This window comes from Euphorbia lathyris, chromosome 6 (assembly GCF_963576675.1).
Source record: "Euphorbia lathyris chromosome 6, ddEupLath1.1, whole genome shotgun sequence".
NCBI lineage: Eukaryota > Viridiplantae > Streptophyta > Magnoliopsida > Malpighiales > Euphorbiaceae > Euphorbia > Euphorbia lathyris.
The window spans coordinates 50,361,642-50,375,861 of record NC_088915.1 but is presented as its reverse complement, the minus strand read 5'-3'; the positions used below and the strand labels follow the sequence as shown (position 1 = coordinate 50,375,861).

The window sequence follows — 14,220 nt, the reverse complement described above, 5'->3', positions numbered from 1 at the left end:
ATGGGAGTAGAGAACCAATCAAATGGTGATTCTGGCCGCATACTCTAAAAACATATGGTCCATTTGTTTTATTAATGACATTATCTACCTTAGCTCCAATTGAGGTAAATGAAAACATGGAATTGTAGATACGTATGTTGTCCATAAATTTTGCATATTTTGAATTAGAGAAGTTATTTAAAAGTGATTCAAGGTACGGGGGAGGGGGAAGTCGAGGGCTTAATTTAATTAAGCCTTTTTTTGCAGCATCTGTTGAAATCTGGAACTGGACGTGTTGCTGTGGATTTTATTGCTTCTTCCCTCCAAAAAGGAGCACCACAAAAAGGACATAGGCATGAAGCAGTCCCCATATTTGATATCTCTATATATGAATTTTAATAAAGATAAATATGTATTAGTTTTTTGTAGGGTGTAAGGGCCAAGAAATAGGCAATCTTAATAATAGTATGGAGAACTAACATTTAATGTAATCTGTACTTGTGTATAGATGGTAGATGGAAGGATCAATTTCGATCGGGACAAATATTGGCTGGTGTTGAAAAGCATATGCTGAAGATGTCGCTACATCGAGTATGGGGGAAGAATTCATTAAGCATGTATTTGTACTTGTACGATAAAAATCTCTCTCTATTAAACAAATCCTTTTGGATGGGCTAGCTTTGAAACGTGTGTCATTTAAGGACCGTTTGTTGTTGTAATCCTCTGCCAAATTATAACGATTTAATCTAAAAAGTACTAAAAAAATACAGAGTTCAAACTCACGATGAGGTGAAAAAATACCAAAGTTGATTTGGATAGGAACATCGCATAAAGTTCCATCTTCGAGTGAGGAATTGGAGATTGACGACATTTGCGGGCACTAAAAGCGATATTTGTTAAGAAAGCTATAAAAGCCAAAAAAATATATATTTTTATATATAAATTGCATATGAAAAAGACAAACTATATAAAAGGCGGTTAAGCTTTAGATTAAGTAGTTAATCAAAATAATAAGTTAAACATAAAAGCATTCTAGTAGGTGGTTTAAAATAAAGCATTTATCCTATCCACTATGGGACGAATACGCGACATAAGATGCAAAGCTTCAATAATTTTTTCCATGAGTGAAGAGCAGGCTGTTAGGATTTCTCCATATGGGATTAAAATGCTTGACTGGTAAGCGTGAAATTGTTGTTGATATTCAGCCCGTGCTTTTTGTTAGACAAACTATTACGTCTGCCTTAAAAAATTTAGATGTGATTAACCAAAAAACAAATCAAACACAGAAAGAACATATGAACGATAAAACTAGAAATTAAAAGGAAAAAGTTAGACAAATCTGTGGCCTGTATTAGCAGTTTCTGTAAGACAGATGTCGTCGCTATTGACGATCGTCTCCCAAGATACAACAGATTACACAAGCGAACTCAAACCGTGTGTAGCCTAGTTATCACCAGAGTAGGAAAACAAGAACAATATGAATAGACATAGAGCAGGAAAAATTCCAGAGAATATTTTCTCTAACCATATGTTAATTTGACAATCCATTCTATATAAATAGAACTCGAAAGGATATGTTATTTCACGAACAAACACGATTGTATATGGACAGACACGACTGTTTATGTACGAACACGACTGTTCACGAAGGACACGACTGATCATTAAAGGATGTGTTTGTTGGTATTTAAATTAATATATAATTTTATTCAATGATATTTTGACACTTAAAATTCATAAATTTTAATTTAAAGATTTGTTTCTATTTTTTTCTTTTTTAATCTACTTAGATATGGATAAGAGGTAAAAAAAATAGTCAAGGTTGTTTGAATTTAAAATAAAACTAAATTGTACAACCAAAGAGCTAAAAATGACAAAAGTGGAATAAGTTGTTATTCATAATAAATGTAAGTTGAAAATTTTGATCATTAGATATAATATAAAGTATTTTTAATTTATGTATCACTTTTAGTACACCTAAATGTAAAAGAAATCTAAAAATTATTAATAAATGGTTAATGTATATATAAGAAGTTGAACGGAGTATAACTTTATACTACGATCTAAATAAATATAATGTTTAAAAAAAACTTATAATGAATTAATAGAAAAGACTAATTTCAGTTTATGTTTGTTACAATACAAAGATTAATTATATTTTAAGTAAAAATAAAAGATTAATAAATTATTCATCCAAAATTGTAGGTGACTTTGAGAACAAAATCATAGTTTAATTGAATTGTGTTATGAAATAAAATTCATTTGTTAGAAGAAAAAAAATATTTTATTTTTTCATTTGAAATATCAATTTTATAAAAAAAATTGATTAGTAAATGTGAATTTGATTAAAATAAAATTGAATTAGAATCTATTAAAAAGCTTAAAAGATGAAAGGATTAAAAATGTTGGTTGTCTAAACAATCAGTATGTATTTTCAGATATATTTTTTGATAGAATTTAATTGGTGTATAAAACTGTTAGTTGTCTAAATAATCAGTATGTATTTTTTGGATAGAATTCAATTGGTGTTTTTCATTGTCTTTGACCTGTAGCATGTAGCAGTTCTATTCTTAATTTGAATGGTGCCTCCTAACAAAATATCTAATTTTAAAAAATACATGTTAATATATATCTTGATTTATTGTTACATAAACAAACAATAATGGGTTAGTAGTGGGTCATTTTAACCACTCCATATTTCTTGCATTTCTATCACTTTATCTACTAGCATTAAAATAAAAACACCAAAATCAACAGACTATTAATAGATTAATCCAACAATTACACAATATGTATCCCAAAATATGGACTCTGCTGAAGCCACATAATCAAACATATTCTATCCAAAGAATAAAAGAACTATAGTTGCACAGGAACATGGTGAACATGTGCACAAACCCAAAACAAATATCAGAAACACAAAATTAGAATAAAAAGCAGCAGTTGTTTACTCCATGCCAAAGTCACTGGTCACCTACACATAGCAATGGGCGCTTTCGCTTACACGGTTTCCTATGGAGGAAAGAGACATGTATCAACTTAATAAAACCAGGAAAAATGAAAAAGAACAATTACAAATTAATAGACAACGTACCAACGCAGTAATACATCCTCTGTAGATAGTCGTTTGTAAGCATTGCTAAAGGTATTCGAAATCCTAACCAATTTAGTCTTGCTACGTTGGATTCTAAGTAATTTATGCTTCAAACATGAAATCTGTGACTTCAGTTTTGCTGTTTCTCCACAATCAGAAAACATATTTCCCTTTTTCGACTTCACATGTCCCTTACTCGTGGAAGAGCATGCGCCCAAAGGAGGCACATTTATCAACTTGAGATTTCCCTTACTTGTAGAAGATCCTGCACCCGAGAGAGGTGTATCTGCATGACCTTTTAAAAGGAGTAAAGGATCCAAATCACTATCAATGTTGGGGATTGTCAATGGACTTTGCTGCTTGAGATTGGATGGCCCACTAAGCATGTACATCTCGGAAAGGGCAACTGTTTGGGCCATTTGAACCATATGTGGATCGTCTTCTAAGGGGATAAAGCTAGAGGTAGGAGCAACTTCAGGTTCAGGAATTGGATCAAAACAAAACATATCTTGGACATCAAAAGGTTTCTCAGGGGGTTCTGGATCAACCAGTTGTGGTGTGGGTAGAGCATTAGCTTGCCAAGATTTATACTGGCATAACTCATGGTAGTTCACATCTACAACCGTCAAATTATTAACAGCAATAAGATGACGGATCAGATCCAAGGTAGCTAAGTGTTTTGCTGTTGCAGCGTTAGTTGAACTCATAGCAGTGAATCTCAATACATCGCCATTCCCGTTTGAGTCCAATGTAGTCAATGTCAATGTGAGTGTGCAGATAAACTCATTTGCTACAGGATCAGAAGTTTCAGTGCACCGTGGAGGCGGCAAGCCAAGCGAGAACAGAAACACTGGAAGCAAGTCAGCAAAAGGTAGGGTAATAGTAAACATTTTCCTGCAAGACAAAAAAAGCAAAATTTTTAATTTAAAACACCACCATGTAAAATATAGGAAAAAAGTTAACAAAAAAAATATTACACTACAAGGAAACAGCTAGTTAGCGACCGTTTTTAGCGACCAGCTACAATTCAGTCGCTAATTAGCGACCGATGTCGTCGCTAATGTTTTAACGAGTCGCAAAAATTGGGGAAATATTTGCGCCCGTGTTTTGCAATAAAAAGAAAAAGGAAAAAGAAAATTAAAAAGAAAAATATAAAATGAACATGGGAAAAACCTAATTGCCTCCCCCTCTCCTTTCTTCTCTGCTCTCGATCTCGACCTAGCCGCCTCTCCTCTCTTCCTTGGTTTCCTATCTTGATCTAAGCCCCATCTCATCTCTTCTCCTCCGGCCTAATTCTTCTGCTTTCCGATCTCGACCAAAGCCCCCTCTCCTCTCTTCCTTGGTTTCCGATCTCGATCTAAGCCCCATCTCATCTCTTGTTCTCCGGCCTAATTCCTCTGCTTTAAGACCTCCTACCTGATCCCTCTCCTTTCTATATGGCCTCCTTCTCCATTCATAATGAAAATATACCATCGATGGAGTCCAGGTTTAGTAACTTAAGTGAGGATGATGATAAAATTAAGCACGCAGTGAAATCACAAGGAGTGGTCAAGGAGAAGAGTGGTCGACCTTCACTATCTAGGCTTCTCAGGAGATGAAAATTTTGGGTAAGCAAATTTTGGCTAACTCTTTCCCCTGTCTTTGTCTGCACATTTCGTTAAAAGCATGGATGGGCATTGCCTCTTTGAAGATCTTTGTTCTGCTGCTTTAAAAGGGAAAGGCTACGGCAGTGACTCGTAGATTAGCCTGGGTTATTTCCAAGATGTAGTTAAAAGAATTGTGCCTATTTCAATATGGAGAACAATGAATTTTAGGAAGTTCTATTATAAGTGTGATTTATATTGGGGTTTTTACTGGTGAAAGTTGTGGCCTTGGTGTGATTTGTATTGGCGTTTTGACTGGTGGAAGTCGTGGCCTTGTTGGCGTGCAGTTACATGCATTTTTTTTTATAGCTGTTTGGGTTCTAATGGATTTAAGTAGTTAAATACCTATGCACAGTGGTGTTCATATTTTGATTTTTGGAATTTGCATTTGAACCAAATCTATTATATTGAATTATAACTATCCTATTGAATACCAGGTTGCTTGTGATTCCTTTTGACAAGTGTTTCTCATGAGACTTGCATTACATTGTCTTCATTGTACTGCAAATATGTGGCTCTTTCTTTTTGTCATCTTGATACTCCATTTTGTCTCTAATCTGATGTTTTTGGCACTTAATTGCAGTGCCTTGTGGCCTAGCTTCTCTTCCTCAGGCTTCAAGGTATTGCTTGTGAATTTTCATAAATCATTTTTTTCTTGTAGCGCTGCTGCTGCTGTAATCATAGTTATCTCTTTTTGTGATTTTTTCAGCTTCAACCTGATTCCAATGGTACAAAGGAAGGTACATGTTCAAGTTAACATGCTTTTTTCAATGATGTACATATATTTAATGTTGATGCAGAGGATTCTTCTTGGGGGAGAAAGGAAACTTCAAGTCAGAACATATCTTGGGGAGCTGCATCCCAGGCACTCAAATTGAAACTTGAAATTGCTGAGAGTAACTGCATACGTGCTGAAATTGAAGCAGCTAAGGTGAAGTATATTTACACAAATTTTAATCGACTTCTAGTCAGATGTTCATGCTGCTCAATTTCACATGCATAATTTCATGTTGGGCAGGTCAGTTGGAATTATAGTATAATGTGGTCTCATTTAGAGACATTGAAATTTAGATGGCAGTATATATTCTGATTTGAAATGGTCCATTCTTTTGATTTTTTAAAAAGGTCTAAATAGCTTTATCTTTTTAAGTTATAAGAATAAACTTTTCTGGAAATTGGAAATATGAGATGAGTCATAATAATTCTATTGGATATTTAGGAAACTTGACCTTTCACATAATTCATTAATAACCTCATTGCCTCCATCCCTAATTCTATTCTATATTTATCAAGCTCAATCTTTTTAATATATTTAATGTTAACTTATGATCACTTTGAATTTTACTGCTTAAACTTTAAATTTTGTCTTAATAAAATCATCCCAACGATTTCAAAAGCAAAAAGACACACGAAATATGGGGTTCCACGTCAGCCACACTAAAAAAATCACCACCACATATGCTTCCTGTGTCAGTGATTTAATGTGACAATCACGTCACTTTTCTAGTGTCCTTTTTAGTCTTGAAGTCGGCAAAGCTACTTTTAGTGAATGGATATGTACCAGACACCTAAACCTGCATGAATAGTTAATATGCTGTCATTAACAATGCTAAATAGGTTGTATCAGTATTCCTTGGCATGAATTTGTATGTTCCGGATATGCACGAGACACCTAAACCTGCATGAGATGGAATATTCGTTACTTGAATAGTTAATATGCAGTCATTAACAATGCTAAATAGGCTGTATCAGTATTGCTTGGCATGAATTTGTATGTTCAGGATATGCACGGGACACCTAAACCTGCACGAGATGGAATATTCGTTACTTGAATAGTTAATATGTTGTCATTAACAATGCAAAATAGGCTGTATGAGTATTTCTTGTTGTGAATTTGTAATTTCTGGATATGCACAAGACACCTAAACCTTCACGGGATTGAATATTCGTTACTTGAACAGTCTAAATAGGCTGTATTCAGTATTGCTTGACATGAATTTGCACGTTCTGGATATGCACGAGACACCTAAACCCTGCACGGAATGGAATATTGTTACTTGAACGGTCTAAATAGGTTGTGCCATTATTGTTTGACATGAATTTGTACGTTCTGGATATGCACGTGACACCTAATCTGGACAGAATGGAACATGTTACTTGAAAGTTAAAATGCTGTCATTAAAAATGAACTATCTATCTTGTGCATATCTAGTTAGTTTTTAGCGAATCTGGTAATTGATGTTGGCATTAGGTTCGAGAACTTGAGAATCAGTTAGTTTTTTCATTTGTTAGCATATACTCCCTCCGGTCCACAATAGAAGTCTTTCTAGAGAGTTATTTTTGTTCCATAATACATGACATTTTGCTTAAATCTATGCACATTAATTTACTTTTACCAAATATACCCCTATTTAAGTTGACTTTTTGTCTTGGGAATATATAAAGTTACTAGTGGACATTAATTTACTTTTACCAAATATACCCCTATTTAAGTTGACTTTTTGTCTTGGGAATATATAAAGTTACTAGTGGATGCAATTATTACAAGGATAACAAAGTCTTTTACTTAAAATTAATTGCATTTCTTAATTAGTGTGCATTAACCTTAAAAGACTTCTATTGTGGACCGGAGGGAGTATATTCGTCAAAGCTACTTTTTCCACTTCAGTCTCAAACCTCACCGATTCGAACCTTTTGGAGAAAGAACTACATGAAGAAAACAATATAAGATGAGAATTAAATTGCACATATGTCAATTTTAGTAGGACTGAATGTTAAATTGAAGAAGAGAGGTGATGATTGTGAATTTACTTTGATGGTGAAATTTATGATGATGTGATTGTCTGTAACGGGCATTTGTGTTTGTGGCTGAAGTGCTATGTGTGTGGTCAATAAGGCTTGGAGTTTTGGGCATAAACGGTGGCTTGACGTAGACTTTGCAACGTTGATATTATAGGTTTATATAGTTAGGCATTTTTTTGCCCGTTCGGGCTGAACTTATTGTATTTGTAGTCCTTCTTTACTTAAATAAATTCGGGGTCATCGGTTCTGGGTTGTTGGCCTTTTCCCTACTTAGTTTTTATGAATATTGTGATTAATTTATTGTGAAAGGTTAAATTATGTTTATAATTGTAATTACAAATAATAATTATTTATAAAATTTATAATAACCAATTAAATAAATAAATTATCCAGTACAATGCAATAGGAAAAATTTCCAGCAAGATACAGGCAAAATTTCGAGTAAATACAACAAAATTGCCGTCTGAATTTCGTCGGTAAATTGACCAGCTTATGTTTCACCTAGACCATTAGCGACTATTTGTAGTCGCAGACTTTGGTCGGTAACATTGCGACTGAACAGCAACTTACCGACTGAATGTGTTTGGTCGGTAAATAGTGAAATTCAGTCGGTAAACCGCTTTAGCTTACCGACTGAATGTGTTTGGTCGGTAAATAGTGAAATTCAGTCGGTAAACCGCTTTAGCTTACCGACTGAATGTGTTTGGTCGGTAAATAGTGAAATTCAGTCAGTAAACCGCTTTAGCTACCAGAACTGCGGTAGCTAATAAGCTGTTTTCTTGTAGTGTTAGTAAAAACAATGCATAAACAAAAAAGAAAAGAAAAAAGAAGTTAAAAACCAATTGTTTGATTATTAATCTAGAAAAGAGAAAGCACAAAAAAATGTTTAAAAGATGACAGACTTTGAGGAAAATAGGAACGATAAAAAAAGATAAAGAACTAGACTAAAAGTAGAAGAAAGTGAAAAAGTACAGAACCATTTTAACAAATAAACTGAAAAAAGAACTGCAATCTAACCTTCTAGGGAAAACAAAGTATAAAGTACCTTGTAAGTTATCAGAGAAAAGCCTTTAAATGTAGCAGATGAAAGTGGCTTGTGAAAGGTAATGTGCATTTCTTTGCAGGAAGAGTGGTGCAAAAGTAAAACCAATTAACATTTATAGGCAGTAAAAGGTGGCTATTAAGTGACTGCATTAAATCCCTGACAGACATTAAAAATGGTAGATAAAGATATGTTTAATGTTTCAGATAATGAGGGTTAAAAATTGGCTAAAAAGGCTTAAAGAGCCAAGTATTATATGCAAATTCCATTAAAAGTGGAAGTTGCATTTATTGAAGTAAAGATAAAGAAAGATTGGCTAATAAATAATTACCTCATGTGGCGGCTGTACAGACCTGTAAAGAATAATGTGTCAGTATAGGAAATCCAATGTGTAGTCTTCAACTATATAAAATACAATCTAACAAATGAATATCATTTATTATTAATAAATGTAAATCCAAAAGAAATATTCTAATAGGGAAATTCCAAAACCTCCAAATCATTTGCTAACTCAAATTAAAAGTGAGAATATGAAAAAATAAACAAAAATTGGAAACCCCAAAAATTGAAAAAAAAACTAAAATGCATTAAAAAATCATATGTTACATGTAGATTCAGTATAAGCACAACAAAAGAATGTCCAACATATGCTAACATAAGAAATTAACTAACCGATTTTTGTTCATTAGAATAATTGCTAACATCCAATGTTTTTTTACATGGAAGATCACTAAACTGCTAAGTAATGGATTTGCTCTTCTCCTGAACAAAAATATAACTATGCCAATAAAAAAAATTAAATAAAATAAATAGCCAATAATAAGTCATAGCTTTATATTCTTTCTATAATGTATTGGTCTATACAATTTAATATTGGGATAAGGTACCAAAATAGGCTTATGATTGTTAGGGGAAAATCAATTTAGGTTCCACATACAAAAGGGCATCTATATAGGCCTAGTTTCAATTTAGACCTCAATAATGGATTGGACATGTCATTCCTATTACTCTATTAAGTTCTGATTTCTCTCTCCACGGACAATTGACAGAACTTAACGGAATAATACCATTGACGTGTCCCGTTCCGTTGGCGAAGCCTAAATTGGTACTTCTTTTAATTGTTAAGTCTATATTGGTACTATTTTATATGTGGAGCCCTTCAATATTTAGAAAACAAAATTAAAATCAAATTCAATCTTCGACCAGTCTCATCCCAGTAAAAACATACCTAGTTAAAGAATTGAGTGGCCAATCGTGCCAGATATGTGGGGATGAGATTAAGATTTGACATATAGCCACTTATTAATCAATAAAAATTGACTTCAATCAGCACAAATCCAATTCAAAATTCAACTTCTTCAAGAAGGACAAAACAAATCGATGCGATGTACAAGTTTTTTGACCATTTTTCCTTCAATGAAGAATGAAAAAATATATGATGCTCACTGTCCAGTTTATACTAAAAATAAATAAAATGTATGTCAGAACATGTAAAAAGGACACTAGATTAATGATACTGATTTTTTCCTCAGAAATTACAAAATGAAAGTCTAAAGAATTCAAAACAAATTTAGGAAGGTGAGAGAAGCCAAGATACCTTTACATGGGTACTTGGGAAGGCAGAGGTACAGAGAGTTTCCCGAGTTTCATCAACCATTTTACGTTTTGGTATGCTTAATATGAAGGCTGCTTGATCAGCAGTGGCAGCCATAGATATTACCATCACATATACAGTTAAATTCAATGATTTACAAACCGTAGAGGTACGGAGAGTTTCCTGAGTTTCGCTCAATTAGCAGACTGTTCTCCCGTAACATATCGATGCGATGTACATGTTTTTTGACCACTTTTCCTGCAATGAAAAATGAAAAAAATATATGATGATCACTATCCAGTTTATACTAAAAATAAATAAAATGTATGTCAGAATATGTAAAAAGGACACCAGATTAATGATACTGATTTTTTCCTCAGAAATTACAAAATGAAAATCTAAAGAATTCAAAACAAATTTATGAAAGTGAGAAGCCAATAATAAGTCATAGCTTTATATTCTTTTTATAATGCATTGATCTATACAATTTAATATTGGGATAAGGTACCAAAATAGGCTTATGATTGTTAGGAAAAGATCAATTTAGGTTCCACATACAAAAGGGCATCAATATAGGCCTAACATTTAAAAAATAGTTTCAATTTAGACCTCAATAATGGATTGGACATGTCATTCCTATTACTCTATTAAGTTCCGGTTTCTCCCTCTACGGACAATTGACAAAACTTAACGGAGTAATACCATTGACGTGTCCCGTTCCGTTGGCGAGGCCTAAATTGGTACTTTTTTTAATCGTTAAGTCTATATTGGTACTATTTTGTATGTGGAGCCTAAATTGATGTTTTCTTAAAAAACATAAGCCTATTTTAGTCACTTATCCCTTCAATATTTAGAAAACAAAATTAAAATCAAATTCAATCTTCCACCAGTCTCATACCTAGTTAAAGAATTGAGTGGCCAATTGTGCCAGATATGTGGGGATGAGATTAAGATTTGACATATAGCCACTTATTAATCAATAAAATTGACTTCAATCAGCACAAATACAATTCAAAATTCAACTTCTTCAAGAAGGACAAAACAAATCGATGCGATGTACAGGTTTTTTTACCATTTTTCCTTCAATGAAGAATGAAAAAATATATGATGCTCACTGTCTAGTTTATACTAAAAATAAATAAAATGTATGTTAGAACATGTAAACATGTAAAAAGGACACCAGATTAATGATACTAATTTTTTCTTCAGAACTTACAAAATGAAAGTCTAAAGAATTCAAAACAAATTTATAAAGGTGAGAGAAGCCAAGATACCTTTACATGGGTACTTGGGAAGGCAGAGGTACGGAGAGTTTCCCGAGTTTCATCAACCATTTTACGTTTTGGTATGCTTAATATGAAGGCTGTTTGATCAGCAGTGGCAGCCATAGATATTCTCATCGCAGATACAATTAAAATCAATGATTTACAAACCATAGAGGTACGGAGATTTTCCTGAGTTTCGCTCAATTAGCAGACTGTTCTCCCGTAACATATCGATGCGATGTACAGGTTTTTTGACCACTTTTGTTGCAATGAAGAATGAAAAAAAATATATGATGATCACGGTCCATTTCATACTAAAAATAAATAAAATGTATGTCAGAACATGTATAAAGGACACCAGATTAATGATACTGATTTTTTCTTCAGAAATTACAAAATGAAAGTCTAAAGAATTCAAAACAAATTTATAAAGGTGAGAGAAGCCAAGATACCTTTACATGGGTACTTGGGAAGGCAGAGGTACGGAGAGTTTCCTGAGTTTCATCAACCATTTTACGTTTTGGTATGCTTAGTATGAAGGCTGCTTGATCAGCAGTGGCAGCCATAGATGTTACAATCGTAGATACAGTTAAAATCAATGATTACAAACCATAGAGGTACGGAGAGTTTCATGAGTTTCGCTCAATTAGCAGACTGTTCTCCCGTAACATATCGATACGATGTACAGATTTTTTGACCATTTTTCCTGAAATTAAGAATGAAAAAAATATATGATGATCACTGTCCAGTTTATACTAAAAATAAATAAAATGTATGTCAGAACGTGTAAAAAGGACACCAGATTAATGATACTAATTTTTTCCTCATAAATTACAAAATGAAAGTCTAAAGAATTCAAAACAAATTTATGAAGGTGAGAGAAGCCAAGATACCTTTACATGGGTACTTGGGAAGGCAGAGGTACGGAGAGTTTCCCGAGTTTCATCAACCATTTTACGTTTTGCTATGCTTAATATGAAGGTTGCTTGATCAATAGTGGCAGCCGTAGATGTTACCATCGCAGATACAGTTAAATCAATGATTTACAAACCATAACACTGTTTTCTTCTGCTTGACCATTAGTAAGACCATCATACAATTCTGATATCAAGCTCAAAAATTCTGCACATAATTCATAGTTCTTCTCCTTCCCATATTTTGTCCCCAAATTGTTTAGATCTACAGTTTACATACCTGATAACAAAAATAAAGGGGAAAAAATGATCTTCAAAGGAAAGAGAGTGTTATATCATTAAGTAATCAACCCAAAAGACTAAAATGATTAATACTACATCAATTGAATAATCATGAATTAAAATATTGTACTTAGACAAATTTCACATTGAGCATACATAGACAAATTTCGCATTGAGCATATATAGGCAAGCACAAGATGATTAATACTACATTACTTGAATAATCATGAATTAAAACATTGTACTTGACAAATTTCAAATTGAGCATATATAGGCAAGCACGGGTTGAGTAGAGCTCCGATTCTCAAAACCAATATTAGTACTGTTTGCCTTTCTTTACTTCTTTTCAGTTTCACTCTATACAAACTTAATATTTTCTAGATATAACCAGTGAGTTTAACGGAGGAGAAGGGGGAACAAATTCAGGATTTTTGACCTAATTCAAAAGCAAAGAGAAAAGGAAATGGAAGATCTGAATAATACCAGTAATTGAAGACATGCGAAGACCGGATCGTTTCAATAACGAAGTAACCAACTCACAGATCTGTGTATTTCAGTCCTAGAAATGGTTCGAGTTTTACAATCAATGGGGAAAGACCTGCGAAATAGCATAAATTAAAAAGTTAATCAACATATTTGTAAACAAAGAGCAAAGAGGTACTAAAAATGAGCGAGGAGCAACTGAAAATGAAATCTGCAAAAAAAAATCATACTTGAACATAGTGATACGTTCTTCGGCCAGGGAAAAAGGACTGAGAGAATGTCTCAAGCTTTTATAGAGAACGGAACCACATGAAAGAGACGCGAATGCAATCGGGAATCATCGAACATGTTGATAGGTTCGCTTCTGAAACTAAAACTATAGCAGGACACAACTTAGACCCTACTCCATGGAACATTTTTCCACCCAAACCCTTCAACGAACAAACACACCATGGTCGAGCTTACACGATTATTCAATGTTCATATCTTACTTGTACCACCTCCTCCTAGCAACTTCCTTCTCGTATATCCTCCCAAAATTCTCAAACCAATGCTCATTGCCCCGATTTTTTCAGGTTCATCCATCGTGATCTGGAACCCTGGGCCCAATCTGGTGTAACCATAGAGCATTTAATGGAGGCGAAGAATTTTGCTGCTTTTCGTGTTGTTTGTTCAGATCGATAGATTGCAGTTTGAAGGTGAGCGAGTAGATGATAGAGGAGATGGGAAATACATCGACGGAAGAAGAATAGGTAGGCAGAAGATGATGAAGGGAACCCTATGGGAAAACTGCAAAGACCAAAATAACCCTATAATGTGATGCCATTTTGGTGACAAATGTAAGCAACCTCAACGAATTTGAAGGGAACGATGAATTATGTAAATGAAGCTCTTAGTCTAGTGGTTGAGAGCTTACCTATGCCTTGGGAGGTCATGGGTTCGAATCACATCCGGATCTGGTGGGGATTCTTCTTTCTTTTTTAACGTAAGCGCATTGCGCAAGTGAAAAGACATAATAGGACAATAAAAATTGAAAGAAATAAAAGAAAGGAGAGTGTGATTGGAAATTTTTGACAAAAGTTGCCAATTTTACTGTTTGGATTCTTCACTTTTAAAGTCTTT

At 33.7% G+C, this 14,220-nt stretch overlaps 1 protein-coding gene and 1 long non-coding RNA gene across 16 annotated transcripts; one reads left to right on the top strand and one right to left on the bottom strand.

Annotated features, from left to right (window-relative positions):
• Positions 1 to 2,844: 2,844 nt before the first annotated feature.
• On the bottom strand, positions 2,845 to 13,930 carry LOC136233124 (uncharacterized). 15 transcript variants are annotated; one of them, XM_066022705.1, is made up of 9 exons: positions 13,329 to 13,930; positions 13,099 to 13,213; positions 12,313 to 12,613; positions 11,872 to 12,125; positions 11,429 to 11,733; positions 10,158 to 10,412; positions 8,892 to 8,913; positions 3,074 to 3,967; positions 2,845 to 2,991 (listed from the first exon to the last, which is right to left on the bottom strand). In XM_066022705.1, exons 7-9 carry the CDS (start codon positions 8,894 to 8,896, stop codon positions 2,943 to 2,945), a joined length of 948 nt encoding a protein of 315 aa, XP_065878777.1. In that variant the 5' UTR covers positions 8,897 to 8,913; positions 10,158 to 10,412; positions 11,429 to 11,733; positions 11,872 to 12,125; positions 12,313 to 12,613; positions 13,099 to 13,213; positions 13,329 to 13,930; the 3' UTR covers positions 2,845 to 2,942. The 15 variants fall into 15 exon arrangements, 2 of the variants coding, with proteins under 2 accessions (XP_065878777.1, XP_065878776.1); XR_010690695.1 differs by lacking the exons at positions 2,845 to 2,991; positions 3,074 to 3,967 and adding exons at positions 5,982 to 6,749; positions 7,321 to 8,719; XR_010690699.1 differs by lacking the exons at positions 2,845 to 2,991; positions 3,074 to 3,967 and adding exons at positions 5,983 to 6,749; positions 7,321 to 7,422 and having other exon boundaries at positions 13,329 to 13,928.
• Positions 4,522 to 5,962, top strand: LOC136233125 (uncharacterized). Its single transcript, XR_010690706.1, has 3 exons — positions 4,522 to 4,680; positions 5,300 to 5,336; positions 5,426 to 5,962. It is a non-coding gene; the product is annotated as an uncharacterized lncRNA (long non-coding RNA).
• Positions 13,931 to 14,220: the final 290 nt, after the last annotated feature.

Bases quoted from the DNA above. Each gene is read 5' to 3' on its own strand.
- LOC136233124 (XM_066022704.1), bottom strand. From the start codon at position 4,347: ATGAGATGGGGCTTAGATCAAGATAGGAAACCAAGGAAGAGAGGAGAG. The intron at 3,968-4,246 runs GTTTTTCCCATG...TTTGTCTTGCAG, and splicing joins GGAGAGGGGGAGGCAATTAG to GAAAATGTTTACTATTACCC. The intron at 2,992-3,073 runs GTACGTTGTCTA...TTTCCTCCATAG, and splicing joins GAGGATGTATTACTGCGTTG to GAAACCGTGTAAGCGAAAGC.